The following is a 15,324-nucleotide window of genomic DNA, read 5'->3' on the forward strand; positions in this document are numbered from 1 at the left end:
TGCAGGTTACTCAACCTCTCTCAGCCTCTGTTTCCGTGTCTGTAAAAACAAGAGGTCCTGCCCACCTTGTGGGGTTGCTTTGAGGAGAAAAAGAGCACGGGTGGATTGGTAACTTTGCCTAGAAGGCCGCTGTCTCCAGCTGGGTCCTCGTAAGTCACAACTCCACAGCCTTTTCTGCCCTTGCTGTCCTCCCGGCCTCAGCTCTGGGGCTCTCGGGAAGACCCACTCCCTTTACCCAAAAACAGCCAACTTCCGGGTGGGGCTTCCTACCCCAGATTCATCGAGCTCTGCACCTGCTCCTCCCTTCTCTCGGAAGTGGGGTCCCCACGTGTGCTCTGGGCCCCGTTTCCTCTCCAGGCCTTTCGATGTCCCTTATCCTCAGGCCCACCTGCTGCTTCTTCCAACAGTGAGAAAACCTGCTGAATCTAATCCATCTTTTCGAAAGGACTCCTAGAACCCAGTTCCCTTTGCTCCCCGTGACTTCTTTCCTTTTACAAATTCCAGTGGTCTGGATTCATCACCCTAGCCATCGTGCCCTCTCATTTAGCCGAGGTCCCCGGTGACCTCCGTGCCATAAAGCCCCGGAGCCCCTGTCTCCTCTTGCGTGGTTGCTCAGTACATTGACCCACCCTTCCTTCCTGGGCTCCACAGCCCGAGACTTTCTAAGTTAGTCCCCTCCTCTTGGGCCCACAGCGTCCCAGGCTCCCCTGCCTGCTCCTTCCCGTCTATAAGGTGATTAAATGTTTGCTGTTCCTCAGAGTTCCACTAGGACTTCTTTTCTTACTCCACGCCTTCTCCATTCCCATTCCTGTTTTCCCCTTCAGTTGCAGTGATCTTGTAGGAACACACATCAGATCACACTCGCACCCTCCTGGTGACTAAAACCCCACGGTGGCTCCCTCTACACTTAGCCGGAGCCCTGGGGGCGTGTCCATCATTCCGGCTTCACCTCAGGTCCTCCCCGCTCCCTCTTTAGTCTCCACTGTTAAGGTCGTGTTTCAGTTCCTCAGTCAAGACTGTGTCTCCTCACTCAGATAGGTCACTCGGTGTTCCTTCTGCCTGGAACACGCTTCCCTACCCCCAGTGTCTTTGACACTGTCTGCTCTCCCAGCCTTCGGTCTCAGGAAAGGCTGAATGTCTTTTCCTTAGGGAAACGGTCCCTGTGTCCTGGGCTTGACAAGCTAGCTCCCGCTGGAAACTCCAGAGCGCTTTTCTAACCCTCAGCACACGTGTGGGGCTCTGTGCCCTGTCCTTCCCTCCTGGCGAATACAAGGACCAGGTCTCTGATTCAGCCCCAGTTGCCCATGCATAGAAGATGGTGTGTTTGTTCATGAATGAATGGATAGATGAATAAATGAACAAGTGAGAATTTCATACATTAGCGTCTGTGCTCACAAACAGGTGGAAGGGTGAATAAATGAACAAGCAAGAACTAAATACATTTGTTTGTAAAGCAGTCAGCACAGCTCTTATATATAGTAAGTACTCAATAAATGGTAGCTTTATTTCTTCTTAATCGACTTTTCAGCTGGGAACCATGAAAAGAAAAAAAAAAAAAACACCCAGGCTGGTTAATGCGAGCAGTGCTCCTTGGTGACACCCTTCAGTAAAAGTGGAGGCAGGTGGCAGAGGCCGTGGGAGCGAGAGCTTAAGCAGCAGCTTCTTTCCCACAGTCAACCTCGTGCTCTTCCGCATGCTGAAATCATCATTTCTCACCTCGATTCCTGCCTCCCTAGTGCTCCCCTACCAATCCTTTCTGTTCCTTTCCTCCTCCTCTAGATTGTAAGCTTATTCCGGGCAGGGACCATCTCTTCCCTTCCTCCACGCGCCGGTGCCCAGCACAGTACCTGGAGCCAGTGTTTGTGGAATGAATGAATGAGATGCACGTTTCAGAAGCGGACTATGGTGTTGCCAGGAGAGTTAGTGAAAATTAATTGACTAAGTTTGGTCTTAGTTCAATTTTTAAAAATTATAGTTCAGACTTTTTGATTTTATACTTGTCCAGTATGGTTGACGTATCGGTTCCTGTATTTTCCACATTTTTGCGTGGGAAAGACCCCAGTTCTAAATGATAGCAGTATTGCGTGAGCTTTGCAGACTCAGGTCTGTGAGGCCCCCCTCACTTCTCGCCCCCCAGTGTGTGATGAGCTATACAGCTTGCTGAATCTGTTTCACTGTAGAATATCTTATGTCGCTTAGACACCGTTCTTTTAGTCTGAACTGTTTGTTTTGTGATCTAACAGCCACAGCCTCATTACTTAGGCCCCTACCGTGTGCCAAGTCCTGTGCTGAGAGCTCTGTGTATGTACTCTCTGCCCTTCCTAATAGCTTTCTGAGGTCAGTAGATATGCCCGTTTTATGGATAAAGAAAGGGAAGCCCAGGGAGGCAGGTGACTTGCCTCAGGCAAGTTAAAATGGGGGCAGGATTTGAACCTAGGCCACTGTGGCCTTGGAACCTGTGGTTTTCCCATTTGACTTCGTTGCCTCCCTTTGTGTAGATTTTAAGTAAATGTCACCATGTCTACACGTCAGCCTTTGTCCAGTTTGTGGAGAGTGTTTTCTTCTCCACATCTTTAGCTTTTTTTTTTTTCTGCTACACCACATGGCTTGTGGGATTTTAGTTCCCCAACCAGGGATCGAACCTGGGCCCTCGGCAGTGAGAGTGTGGAGCCCTAACCACTGGACCGCCAGGGAATTCCCATCCACTTCCTTGGCCTTAATTAGAGACTCTGAGGTGAAATGAGGTGTGGGAGCCGTGAGCAGAATGAGGGGGTGACGTGGAGAGGGCACGGAGTCGTAGGCGTGACTTGTATGTGGCGGAACCAGGACGGGACCCACTTCCTCTCCGGGTGCCTGTTGAGTTTGCTCTGGTCCTTATCCGTCACAGGGCTCACAGCACCTGCCCGCACGGTACCAACCACCCAGTGCCGGGGGCTACGAGCCCGGTTCTGTGAACGCTCAGCTGTTCTTGCTCTCACACTCTGCCCTTCACATCTTTTTAAGCATCGTGGCCTGAGCTTGCTCCCTTGGCCTTAGTGCATTTCATTTCCTGAGTGTCTCCTGCATGTCAGGTGCTGTGATAGAGGCTTGGGGAAAGCAGAAGTGAATGAACCCATTTCCCTTCTGCCTCTTACTCCATTATTTCCGCTGTGCTCTTTACAGTGCTTGGATCTCTTTCATGTGCCTTAGTTTTCACTCTTTAGCCTTACTACTTTATTTTTTTATTTCTATTTATTTTTTTGGCTGCGGTGCAAGGCTTGTGGTATCTTAGTTCCCCGACCAGGGATCAAACCCAGGCCCTCAGCAGTGAAAGTGCAGAGTCCTAGCCACTGGACCGCCAGGGAATTCCCTAGCCTTAGTACTGTACAAACAAACAACCAAGCAACCCTTTATTGGATAAGTATGCAATGTACGAAGAGCAAGGGACAAGGAATCACAAGCCCTGGGTCCTGACCATGTTGCCCGGGGCAGGTGCATTGGCCTCGCCGAGTCTGCTGTCAAGGGCCGTTGCCATTTCTTTCCCAGCGTTGCTGTGAGGCTCAGGTGTGGCAATGTGCACAGACTGCTCCTGCCCAAGGGAGCCTGCCCTTCAGAGTCAGAGCCAGCTCTTCTTGTTTCCAGCCCAGGACTCTTCATCTGCTGAACCACCCTTCCTCATGGAATTTTTCACTGAAGATGTTGTGAATATGTATCCTGGTTCTGGCTTTCTTCTCTTGAGTAGAAACAAGCTGACAGCAGGTACAAAAGCTGTGTTTCTTCCCTCCTTCCACAATGTCAGATGAAATTCCTGCCAAAGTACCATGGTAGAGCCCAGACGCTACACGGATGAATAAGCTAAGGTCCCTTCCCTCCAAGAGCGCCTGGGTAAACGTGGGGAAAGAGTCAGCGTTGAAGTGAGGGCTGGACCAAGCTAAAGGCCCTGACGTCCTCTAGCAGGTTTGCACTTTATCTTGAAGACTCTGCAGGGTTTTACAGAAGAGGATGGACTGGCAAGGGTAAAATAGGGCTGTTGTCTCCTGGGCGGGCTCGCCCGCTCTCACCTCTTGGGCACCCTGGAAATAGCTGTACTGCACGTGCTTCTGACAGACCACCGATTCCTGTGTGCACCTTAGTATCCGCCTAGTTCTTTGTGTGGGTTGAGGGGAGGTACACCCAAGATCAGATTTTTTGAACACAGGCAAATGTTCTTAGTGACCATTATTAGGGTTGAGTGTTTATGTAAAGTTAGTTCTCCCGTAGAATCTGAGATAAAACCCTCCATTCTCTCTCTGGTAAAAGTCAGAAAATGGTCATGCTGTTGAAAACCCAGAGTTGATCAAATTATATGGAATATGAGAAAACTTCTGAATCTGGTATGTTCACATGTAAATAAGCAAGCAAACACAAAGCGATGTTTGGTGCCCTCCTGGTGTGGGGTGAAAACCCAGAATAAGGGCACAGTGGTGCAGGGCCCCAGGCTGGCGGCTGAGGGAGGGGTCAGGAGAGGTCATTAAGGGTGTCAGAAGTGGGCACCGTAGAGCATTAAAGCACACGTTGGTGGGTAGGGTGTAGGGTTTGTGTCTGCAAAGCTGGCAGAGGCCACTGTCAGCACACGTCACTTCGGGTGGGCGGTTAACATACCAGGTTATCACAGAGAGATTCCTTCTGCTTTTTTCATAACTGTTGTATGGAGAGGTGGACAGACTCTGAGTCTCTTGCAGACAGAGGCATTTGCCTGTGTTAACTCTAAATGACACAGTCTGGGACGCTTCCAGTGCACATGGTGTCATGAAAAGAATGTAGCTTTGGTTTGGATCCCAACACTTGTCATCTTTGAGACCTTGAACTAGTCACTTCTTCCGAGCTTCAGTGTCCTTATCTACAGAGTCAGGATAATCCTTACAGGATTTTTCCATACCTGGCAGAATAAGTAACCAATAAATATTTCTCTTTCTTGTAACCATTGGATTGATAAGCATTATAGGTAATTCCCTTAGAAACTGACTGAGAACCTGATGTTGGCTGAGGGTAGCCACTGCAGAAAATGCGGGACTAACGGTGTGTGACTGCTTCTGAAGTTTCCTGATGCTCCCCCCACCCCACCCCCTCCAGCAGTTGCTGCAGTAAAGTGATTGCAACTGCTTAATAACCAGGCTGCACAAATGTCCTCAGCCTCCCTCGGAAGGTCTGAGAAGCCTGGCGTTTCAGCAGCCGTGATTGTTTGCAGCACGCGGACCATTCAGGGACACCTCCTTATCACTGAAGACATTGAAACTGGAGTAACTCTTACCTCGTCTTACAGAGCCCTTCTAACTTAGTCTCAGAAATGGCCTTTAGGAGTTGGACAGTGTAAAACAACAGCAAAACTAAACAATTTGTTTAAAATGTAATGAACGTCTGTGAAACCACCACTCAACCAAAGAGCTAAAATATTGTTAATAAGTTAAATTTACCTGTTGTTCCTCCCCATCCCATCCCCCTGATCCCCTGTGGGTGGCAGTCACTCTTCTGAAAGTCATGCTGATCATTTTCTTGCTTTTTTGGTTCTCTCTCTCTCCCTCTCTCTCTCCCCCGCTCTCTCCTTCCCCTCACCTCCCCCCACCCCCCTTCGCCCTCCCTCTCCCTTTCCCTCTACAGATCTACAAAATGATACCTTACTGTGCTCCTGATTTGCCTTTGCCTGAGGTTGAGCAACTCTTTATATAATTATTGGCGTTACATGCTCCCTTTTCTGTGAAACGACTATGAATGCTTTTCGTGTCTTTTCCCCATTTTTCTGTTAGGTGTTCTCTTACTGATTTGTAGGCATTTTTACGTATTCTGGTACTAATCCTCCATCACTTGTATGTGTCACAAATATCTTCTCCCAGTGTGTAGATTGTCTTCCCTCTCTTTAAAGTGTCTTCGGGTGGCCAAGAGTTTTCGTATTAATGTAGCCAAACTTATTGATCTTTTTTTTAATGCTTAACATTTTTTGTATCTTCATAAATTCTTTCCTACTTCAAGCTCCGGAAGATACTCACTTCTATTTTCTTTTCAAGTTTTCAAAGTTTGCTTTTGACATTTAAGTGCTTCATCCATCTGGAGTTGATTTTTTGGCCTGGTGTGAGTAAGAATCCAATTTCTTTTTTTCTTCCTGTGGATAAACAATTTTTCCAACTTTTCCTTTTGCACAGTGTCATGCTGCCTCTGTCAAAAATCAAAGTTTCACAGATGCATAGGTCTGTTTCTAGGTTCTTCTGTACCACTGGTCAGTTTGTTTATCTCTGTCCCATTACTACACTGTCTTAAGTACTACAGGTTTACAATAAGTTTTTTTAGCTATCAAGGCAAGTCTCCCTTCCTTATTCTTCTTCAGAAATGTTTGGGCTATCATTGACCATTTGTCTTCCCTTTAAAATTTGGAATCAACCTTTCAAATTCCACAGAATAATTGAGGTGTAATTTATATACAGTGAAATATACACTGTTCTGTTGCCCAGGTCTTCATCTTAACAAATGCACATCATCATGTAACCTCCACCACAATCAAGATACAGGACAGGTCCATCACTCCCAGAATTCCCTCATCCCTTTGGCGGTTGACCTCTTCCCCCAGTCCCTCCCTGGCTACCACTGCTCTGTGTTCTGTTGAGATTTTTTTTTTTTAATCTCATTTAAAAGTTTTTCATTGTTTTATTAAAACGTTGGAATTTTTTAAACTGAAACTGCATTAAATCTAGAGATAAATTTAGGAAGGACTCTATGTCTTATGTTAAGTGTTCTTGTCTGTGAACATTATGTATCTCTCAACTTAGTTGGAGAGATTTTTTGCTTGACAGTAATGGAAGGGTCTACATTTTTAGAAAAAAATCTCAACATTTTAAGTAGTTCTTTAAAACTCCTCTAAAGGAAGCATTTTATAAGATAATCGTCCATCTAAATGGACACATAAATATACACAAATATATGTCAGACTTGCGGCAGTGTTATGTTTTAGAAAAGAGTCACGTCTTGGTTTCATACCAGCCTTGTTGCTCACCCTATGAGACCATAAGCAAACTGCTCGGCTCCCCTGATGCTCAGTCTCTTTATCTGTGTGATGACTAGAACATCTCTTCCTCATGGGGTGGTTGTGAAGATTAAATGCACAAAGTGTCGAGACAGCGGACCCGGCACAGTGAAGCCATGGGTGGGTGAGACTGTGGGAGAGGAGCTGCTCTCACTCACCCACAAGGAACCAGGAAGGGCCTTCACCGTGTTTGGTTTTGCAGTGGCTTTCACAAAGTGGCACAGCCAAAAGATGGCCTTGAATCATTTTCCTGACAAATTTGGAAAAGGTTAGTGTTACCAAGCTGCCTGAGCCACGCTGCTTCTGACAGGCGAGCTGGAATCACTGGAGGACACAGCTGACAGCCAATTCATTTTGCTGATTCATCCATTAGAAGGGTGGCTCTGGGCCAGAGCTTGGCTTCCAGATTAAAGGCCGAGAGCTGCAAAGCTGCTGGGACTTGAAGGAATGCTGGTAAATTATTGCCATGTGAAGGCCAGCCGTGGAAAGTGGATTGTTATTTGTTTCCCCCTTTAAGTGATCCTAATTCCAAATGTGCTCAGATAAATTCCCCACCATGGTTAGGGAATTTTTGAAACATTTGTCCATGGGGCTGAGAGCTAAGTTACTGGAAACAATCAAATGCTGTTAAGTAGATCATCTTGGCTCCTTTATGACCCTATCATCACCTCTGCTTTCAGGAGGAATGTTGACTCAAGCCTACTCTTTTACTTGGTAATCCAAATTAAACTCGAGAGAGGCATTATTGCACATGTCATCCCTGTGGGGCACACTTCAAAATCAACCTGCCTGAGTAAGGAATGAAACTTAAAGACGAAAATCCAGGAGATGCTCATTTGCCAACGATCAGGACAGAATAATCATGTAGAATCTGTGGATTCTCATGTATCGCATTGATAGATGTACCTGTTTTAGTAGGTAGTCTCAAGCTTACAGGAAACTGCATAAAGCTTGCATGTGACAGGGTGAGCTCAAGAGGGTGGAAATTGTGTCTTGTTTTACCAAATATCTAGCATCGTCCCTGGGACAGACACCCAGTGAGCAGCTGCTAGACAGAGGCACCGATGGATGATGTTTGTTGGGTATACAGATTGTGGGGCGGTTAGATAAATGAGCCAAGAAATTCAGAAGTGTAGTCCGTTGAAAGCAAGAAGAGTAACTGTCCTGAGGAATAAGATTTTAAAGAAAGGATCCTGTTTCTGTGGTTCTCTGATCTGAGTGACTTTGGTCGATAGTGTATCTGCAGAGCTGGGTACTTTCTGTTTCCCTCCTTGTAGTGAGTCAGAGCATATGCTGTTTTGAGCTCACATTTCACGAACTCAATCTACTTCCTTGGGATAACGTGAAAGTTCTTTAATACCCTTAGGGTTGTTTTCTTTTCTTTTCTTTTTTTCCTGTTAAACTCTAGAGTGAATATTTGAAAAGTACAGCAAACTTCTTAGTAAAAAAGAATTATTTTGAATTTTATTTTATTTGTTTTTTTATACAGCAGGTTCTTATTAGTTATCCATTTCATACATATTAGTGTATATATGTCAATCCCAATCTCCCAATTCATCTCACCCCCTCCACCCCACCTCTGCCACTTTCCTCCCTTGGTGTCCATATGTTTGTCCTCTACATCTGTGTCTCTATTTCTGCCCTGCACACTGGTTCATCTGTACCATTTTTCTAGGTTCCACATATATGCGTTAATATACGATATTTGTTTTTCTCTTTCTGACTTACTTCACTCTGTATGACAGTCTCTAGGTCCATCCACGTCTCTACAAAGGACCCAGTTTTGTTCCTTTTTATGGCTGAGTAATATTCCATTGTATATATATGTGCCACATCTTCTTTATCCATTCATCTGTCGATGGGCATTTAGGTTGCTTCCATGACCTGGCTATTGTAAATAGTGCTGCAATGAACATTGGGGTGCATAATAAGAGTAGGTGTCTTTTCTTATTTTTCTTTTTGTTGTTTTATTTTGCTTTGCTCTTTAGATGGCTAAACATTTAGGGCATGACATTCTATAAACTCCTATTGTGCTGAGAAGTTTTAGGCAGATCTGGTCCACTTGGAGTGAAGATGAAAGTGTCAGGGGCTGGGTATGTGGGGAGTGTCTGCCTCTCATCCGGTTGTCTTTCCCTGTAGTTTAAGGCCTCTGAAGTACTGGAGTCCCTTGTCTAGATCTGGTGTGTCCGTCACCTCTTGCTGCATTCTGCCATGCCTCATTTACATAATATTTACTGGGAACTACTCTGATCCAAGAACTTTGCGAGAAGTGGGTATACTCTATTTCAGATGTCATGGTGCTTTTGCAGCTGCCCGGGTCCCAAGTCTGGCAGCCCCTGCCAGCATTGCCCGGCTCTTACGGTCTTGCTGCTAGTGTGGGTAATAACCAGTGGCAGTGATAGTGGGCCAGGGAGTGTGTGCTCACACTGCAGAAGCTGGAGCCAGCACATGGCGGCCCATCCTCCCGGTTTCCGTGGGTCCTCACTCCCAGGCCACCTGCACGTTCCATCCCCCACCCTCCAAGAAGGAGGCAGCAAGACGGACCTGGCCTTAGTCAGGCATTAACACCAAAGAGGGAACAAGCTCTAGTTTTCAGGGACTTCTGCCAGAGGCACATTACAGAGAATTAGCAGGCTTTCAAAGCAGAAGGAGAAGAGGCAGGTCTCAAGTACTGTGGGAATATCTTGAATCTGCAGAGTCCAAAGTGAAGTGCGGAACGGCAGGCAGGGCCCTGGCCTTAGGGTCGAAGCAGCCTGGTTTTGCCGCCCAGCACTGCTGCTGGCCCACGGTGCGGCCTGCAGCAATCCCCCCAACCTCTGTGCACCTGCTTTCTCATATTCAATAAAGACAATTCTCCCTTGCAAGTGCATTGTGAAGATGAGACATCATGTACGCAAAGCACCGGACACAGACATATGGTAGACCTTTGCTATTTGACACAGTGATCAGCACTGCTGTCAATATTGCTTTTCTTGTCATCTTTATTTTTAACAAAATAAGTGAGGGTTTACAGTTTTCCCTTAGTGGTTTTGTTTTGTTTTTCATTTTCTTACTCTGAAAAGGAGTAATTTTCAGGCCGTAATGCTACCTGCAAATATTCTGAAAATTAACGTTTTGCTTACATCATTCTGGTTATTGAATAGTTTACAGAGCATTTTCACACTGTAAGGGAGATTGAGGAGCAGTGACTGTCTCTTCTCCAGGTGAGAAAACTCAGATGTGGAGAGCCTATGGCCACCTGGCTTCTAAATGGCAGAGCGGGGTTGGGAGTGCAAACCTCACCCCAGGGCTCCTTTGACTACCTCAGTCCACCTTTCTGAAGTGACATCCCTGGGGCTAGGCGAGACTCTTTGATAAGGATTTTTTCTTTTCCTTGTAGCTGTCAATACCAGCAGATATGCAGAGAGCTATCGGATCCAGACCTATGCTGAATATGTGGGGACAAAGCATGAGGAGAAGCAGATCAAGAGAAAGTGGACAGAAGATAGTTGGAAGGAGGTTGAGAGAAAGCGGTTAAACACGCAGTGCATCTCCTATGCTTTGCAGAATCACTGTTACCACGCCAATAGGTAAGAGTTCTTGGCTGTCGATTTGAAAGGGCAGCGTCGTTCTAGCAAAGCTCTTCTCGCTGCTTATAGGACTGTAAGTAGTAAATCTGACTTGTGAGAAAGATTTTTTTCTAACTTTTCACATAATATCAGAAGTTACTACTCCATTAATTCCTTCTGTGCTATATAGACCATTTCAGTTAACATTCACAAAACCCTGATGAGGCAGACAAGGGGATACATCTTATTCCCATTTTAGGGGTGAAGAAACAGGGGCTCTATGACTTGCCCACCATTTAGTAAGAAAGCCAGGGTCAGAGATGAACTCTTCTGTCTGATCTCTTCCTCTTCCCAGGCTGCCACGTTGCTTCTGGCTGAGCTTCTGAACCCCTTTCATAGCCCACGTAGACACTGCACCACATGCCTGCTGTAGAAAGAGAACTTGATACACACTTCCTTTACTTACCTGTATTCCTACTTTCAGAAGATAAATGCTGGTGATATTTTAGAATCTTTGTGAAACTATAAAACATAGGTATAGAAATTGTGGGGGGGGGGAGTTCCTTATAGAAAATTGTAAAGAAGAGAAAAGTGTGAATTAACAAAGAAAAAATTAGCCGTAATCCCACCACCCAGAAGCAACCACTGTTAATATTCTGGATTGCCCTCCCTACTTTTTAAATGTTTTTTTAGAGATTTTTTAAATTGAGGTATAATTAACATACCTTATATTATAACATAATAAAATATACAGATCTAAAATGTTTAGTTCAAGGAGTTTTAAGTTACATATACACAGGTGACCACCACTGAAAGCAAGATGTAGGACATTTCTATCTCCCCGCCTCAAAATTTTGTTGTGCCCCTTTTCAAGCAACTCCAAGCCCCCAGTGTCCTAAGCAACTATTTCAAATTTCTATCACTGTGGATTAATTTTGATTATTCTTGAAATTTATAAAAAATGGAATCATTTGGTATTATGTTTGGCTTCTTTCACTTAACCTGTTTTTGAAATTCATCCTTAATGTTGTGTGTATCAGGAGTACATTAATTTTTTTTAAATATATTTATTTATTTTTGGCTGCGTTGGGTCTTCCTTGCTGTGCGTGGGCTTTCTCTAGTTGCGGTGAGCGGGGGCTACTCTTCGTTGCGGTGTGCGGGCTTCTCATTGCAGTGGCTTCTCTTCTTGTGGAGCATGGGCTCTAGGCACGTGGGCTTCAGTAGTTGCGGCGCTCGGGCTCTAGAGTGTAGGTTCAGTAGTTGCTCCCCGGCCTGTGGGATCTTCCTGGACCAGGGTTCGAACCCATGTCCCCTGCATTGGCAGGCGGATTCTTAACCACTGCACCACCAGGGAAGCCTGAGTACGTTAATTTTTATTATTCAGTATTACTTCATTTATGAATATACAGCCTTAACCTGGTCTCCTGTTGGTGGACATTTGGGTTGTTTCCAGGTGGGACTATTATAAATCAGACTGCTATGAACATTTCTATAAAAAATTTTTTGTGGGCATATGTTTTCATTTCTGTTGAGTAAATATCTAAGATTAGAATTGTTGGTTCTTAGGATAGATGTATGTTAAACTTTATAAGAACAACCGAACAGTTCTCCAAAGTGGATGTACCATTTTATATTCCCCCAGTATTATATGAAAGTTCCAGTTGCTCCACATCCTTGACAACACTTAGTGCTGTCAGTCTTTTTTAGCCATTCTAGAAGAGATAAGATGGTATTGCATTGTGATTTTAATTTGCATTTCTCTTGTTGACCACCTTTTTGTGTGCTTCTTGACCATTCAAATATCTTCTGCTTGAGGTGGATATTTAAGTTGCTTGCCCATTTTCTAATTAGGTTGTTTGTCTTTTTACTGTAGATTTGTAGGTGTTCTTTTATATATTCTGGATACACATCCTTTGTGCTGCAAATACATTTTTTGAGTTTGGGATAGTATATTCATTTTATTAGTGATGTATTTTGATGAGCAGATATTTTTAATGTTGATGAAGTCCTATTAATTTTTTTTTGTTAATGGTTAGTAGGTTTTTTCCCCATTCCAAAACTTTGCCTACCTAAGGTTACAATTATTTTCTAGAAACCTTTCTTCTAGAAGGTTTATAGTTTTAGCTTTTACATTTAAGTCTGACCCATTTCAAATTAATTTTGTATGAGGTAGGAGTCAGGGTTTAGTTTTTTCCATATGGATATCTAGTTGTTCTGGCAACATTTGTTAAAAAGACTTTTCTTTCCTTGTTAAATTAACTTGACACTTCTGTCAAAAATAAATTGACCATGTATGTTTAGATCTATTTCTGGATCTGTTCCACTCATTTTTATACTATTCTTATGCCAATACCACACTTGCTTTTTTCTGACTTTATAGTAAGTCTTAAAATCAGGTAGCATAAACCCTCCAACATAGTTCTTTTTCATATTGTTTTGACTATTCTAGATCCTTTGTATTCCACATAAATTTTAGAACGATCTTGTCTTTCTTCACTAGACCTGTTTTATAGTTTTTACTGTAGAAGTCTTACATGTCTTATGTTAATTTTTCCCTAAATATATCTTATTTATGCTATCAGAAATGGAATTGTTTCTTAAGTTTCATTTTCAAATTGTTTGCAGCTTCTCTGTAGACATATAATTAATTGTTGTATATTGACCTTGTATCCTGCAACGTTTTAAAATTCACTTATTCTGATAGGTTGGGTTTTTTCTTAATATTCTGCAGAGTTTTTAATTTACACAGTTTTATTTCTTTTCCAATCTTTATGTCTTTTATTTCTTTTTCTTGCTTTATTGTACCAACTAGCACCTTTGGTATATTGTTAAAGTGGGAAGAGTAGATATCCTTGCCTTGCTTCCAGTATTAGAGAGGGGAAGTTAGTTCAGTGTTTCCCCTTGAACTATAATTCTTAGGTTGTCCATACAAGTCTTTTTTCAGGATGAGAAAGTTCTCCTCCATTTCCAGTTTGCTAAGCCTTTGTATCATGAATAGATGTTGGATATTTTCAGATGCTTTTTCTGTATCTTTTAAAATTGTCATATGGTTTTTGCCCTTTGTAAGTATTTTGCATGACACTGATTGGGTTTTGAATGCTTAATTGGATTTGTATTCCTGGGAGAAATTCCACTGGGTCATGATGTATTATCCTTTCTACATGTTGGATTTGAATATACTGTTAAATTTTTTTTTATCTTTGTTCATGAGGATGAGGAATATTAGATTGTAATTTTCTCTTTTTTTACATCTTTGTCAAGTTTTGGTTCAGGATTATTCTGACCTCATAGAACTAGTATAGTTAAGAAGTTCCTCTTCTATTATTTTGTGACAGTGTGTATAGGACTTTTTTTTTTCCCTAAATTATTGGTTGGGTTTACTAGTGAAGACATCTGGGCATAAGAGTTTTTTATGGAAACGTTTTTGATTATGAACTCAATTTCTTTAATAGATATGGGACTATTTAGCTTTTCTATTTCTTCTTGTATCACTTAGGAATTTAGTTTTCCAAGGAATATTCCATTTTATTTAAGTTGTCAAATTTGTTAGCATAAAATTATTAGCTCAAAATACTCCCTTATAATTTCAGTATCTGTAGGATCTATATTTATGTCCCTTTAAAAATTCCTAATACTAGTAATTTGTGTTTTCTCTCTCTTTTCCTTGCTAGATGTTTATCAATTAATTCTTTCTAAGAACCAACTTTTAACTTTATGGGTTTTTCTCTATTATATTTGTGTCTTGCTTTTTCATTTATTTATACTCTTCTTATTATTTCTTCTGCTTATTTGAATTTAATAGTTTTGGATTTAAATGTTATTCTCCCATTGTAAGGTGGGAACTTAACTCCTCGATTTTATGTTTCTTCTTTTCTAGTGAATTTTCCTTTAGTTTTTGCTTAACTGCCTTCCACATATTTTGATGTGTTGTCTTTTCACTGTCATCTATTACAAAATATTTTCTAATTTCTCTTGTGCTTTCTTCTTTAACACGAGTTATTTAGAACTTCTTTGATAATTATTGAGACTTATTTATGGACTGACATGTGGTCTGTCTTGGTGCATGTTCTATGTGGACTTGAGTGAGTGTGATATTCCATTAATATCATTTTAAGTTATGTTGGTTCATGGTTTTGCTCAGCTCTTCTATATCTTTACTGATTGGGGTTTTTTTGGGGGGGTGGTTGTCTACTTTTTCTTTTAGCTACTGAGAGTGGTATTGAAATCTCCAACTATGGTTGTGGATTTAATTCTCCATTAATTATATCAATTTTTGCTTCATGAAACTGTTTTGATAGGTATATGCCCATTTTGGATTGGTATGTCTTCTTAATGAATTGCCCCTTTTATCGTTGTGGAACATTTCTCTTCAGTTCTAGAAATAACCGTTTTTTTTGATGTTTATTGTGTCCTATATTAACATAGCCACTCTTGTTTCTTGTAGGTGTTTGCCTTTTACTGGCAACTTATTTGTCTTTATAATTAAAGTAGGTTTCTTATAAACAGCTTATGGTTGAGTATTGCTTTTTTATTCACTGTGACAATCCCCGCTTTTTATACTTAATCTAATTAATGATACAGGTGAGAGTATATTTCCTACTTGTCCTGCTCGTTCTGTGTCCTTCTGTTTTCTGTCGCTTTTTGGATGAATTGTGTGTTATTTAGTACTTACTGATATTATAGCCTTCCATTTTATCTTCCCTGTCAACTTTTTGCTTATACGTTTTTGTGTTATTTTTTGTCATT

The 15,324-nt window shown here is 42.4% G+C and overlaps 1 protein-coding gene across 2 annotated transcripts in view; it reads left to right on the plus strand.

The window, feature by feature from the left end:
* Nucleotides 1–15,324, plus strand: part of PARN (poly(A)-specific ribonuclease) — a 168,633-nt gene that overhangs the window by 105,127 nt on the left and 48,182 nt on the right. For both annotated transcript variants that reach the window (XM_082857709.1, XM_082857710.1), the window contains exon 22: nt 10,410–10,599. In XM_082857709.1, coding sequence (XP_082713835.1) covers nt 10,410–10,599 — 190 coding nt within the window. The remainder of the gene's footprint in view (nt 1–10,409; nt 10,600–15,324) is intronic.

Source organism: Leucopleurus acutus (genome assembly GCF_964270905.1).
Source record: "Leucopleurus acutus genome assembly, chromosome: 16".
NCBI lineage: Eukaryota > Metazoa > Chordata > Mammalia > Artiodactyla > Delphinidae > Leucopleurus > Leucopleurus acutus.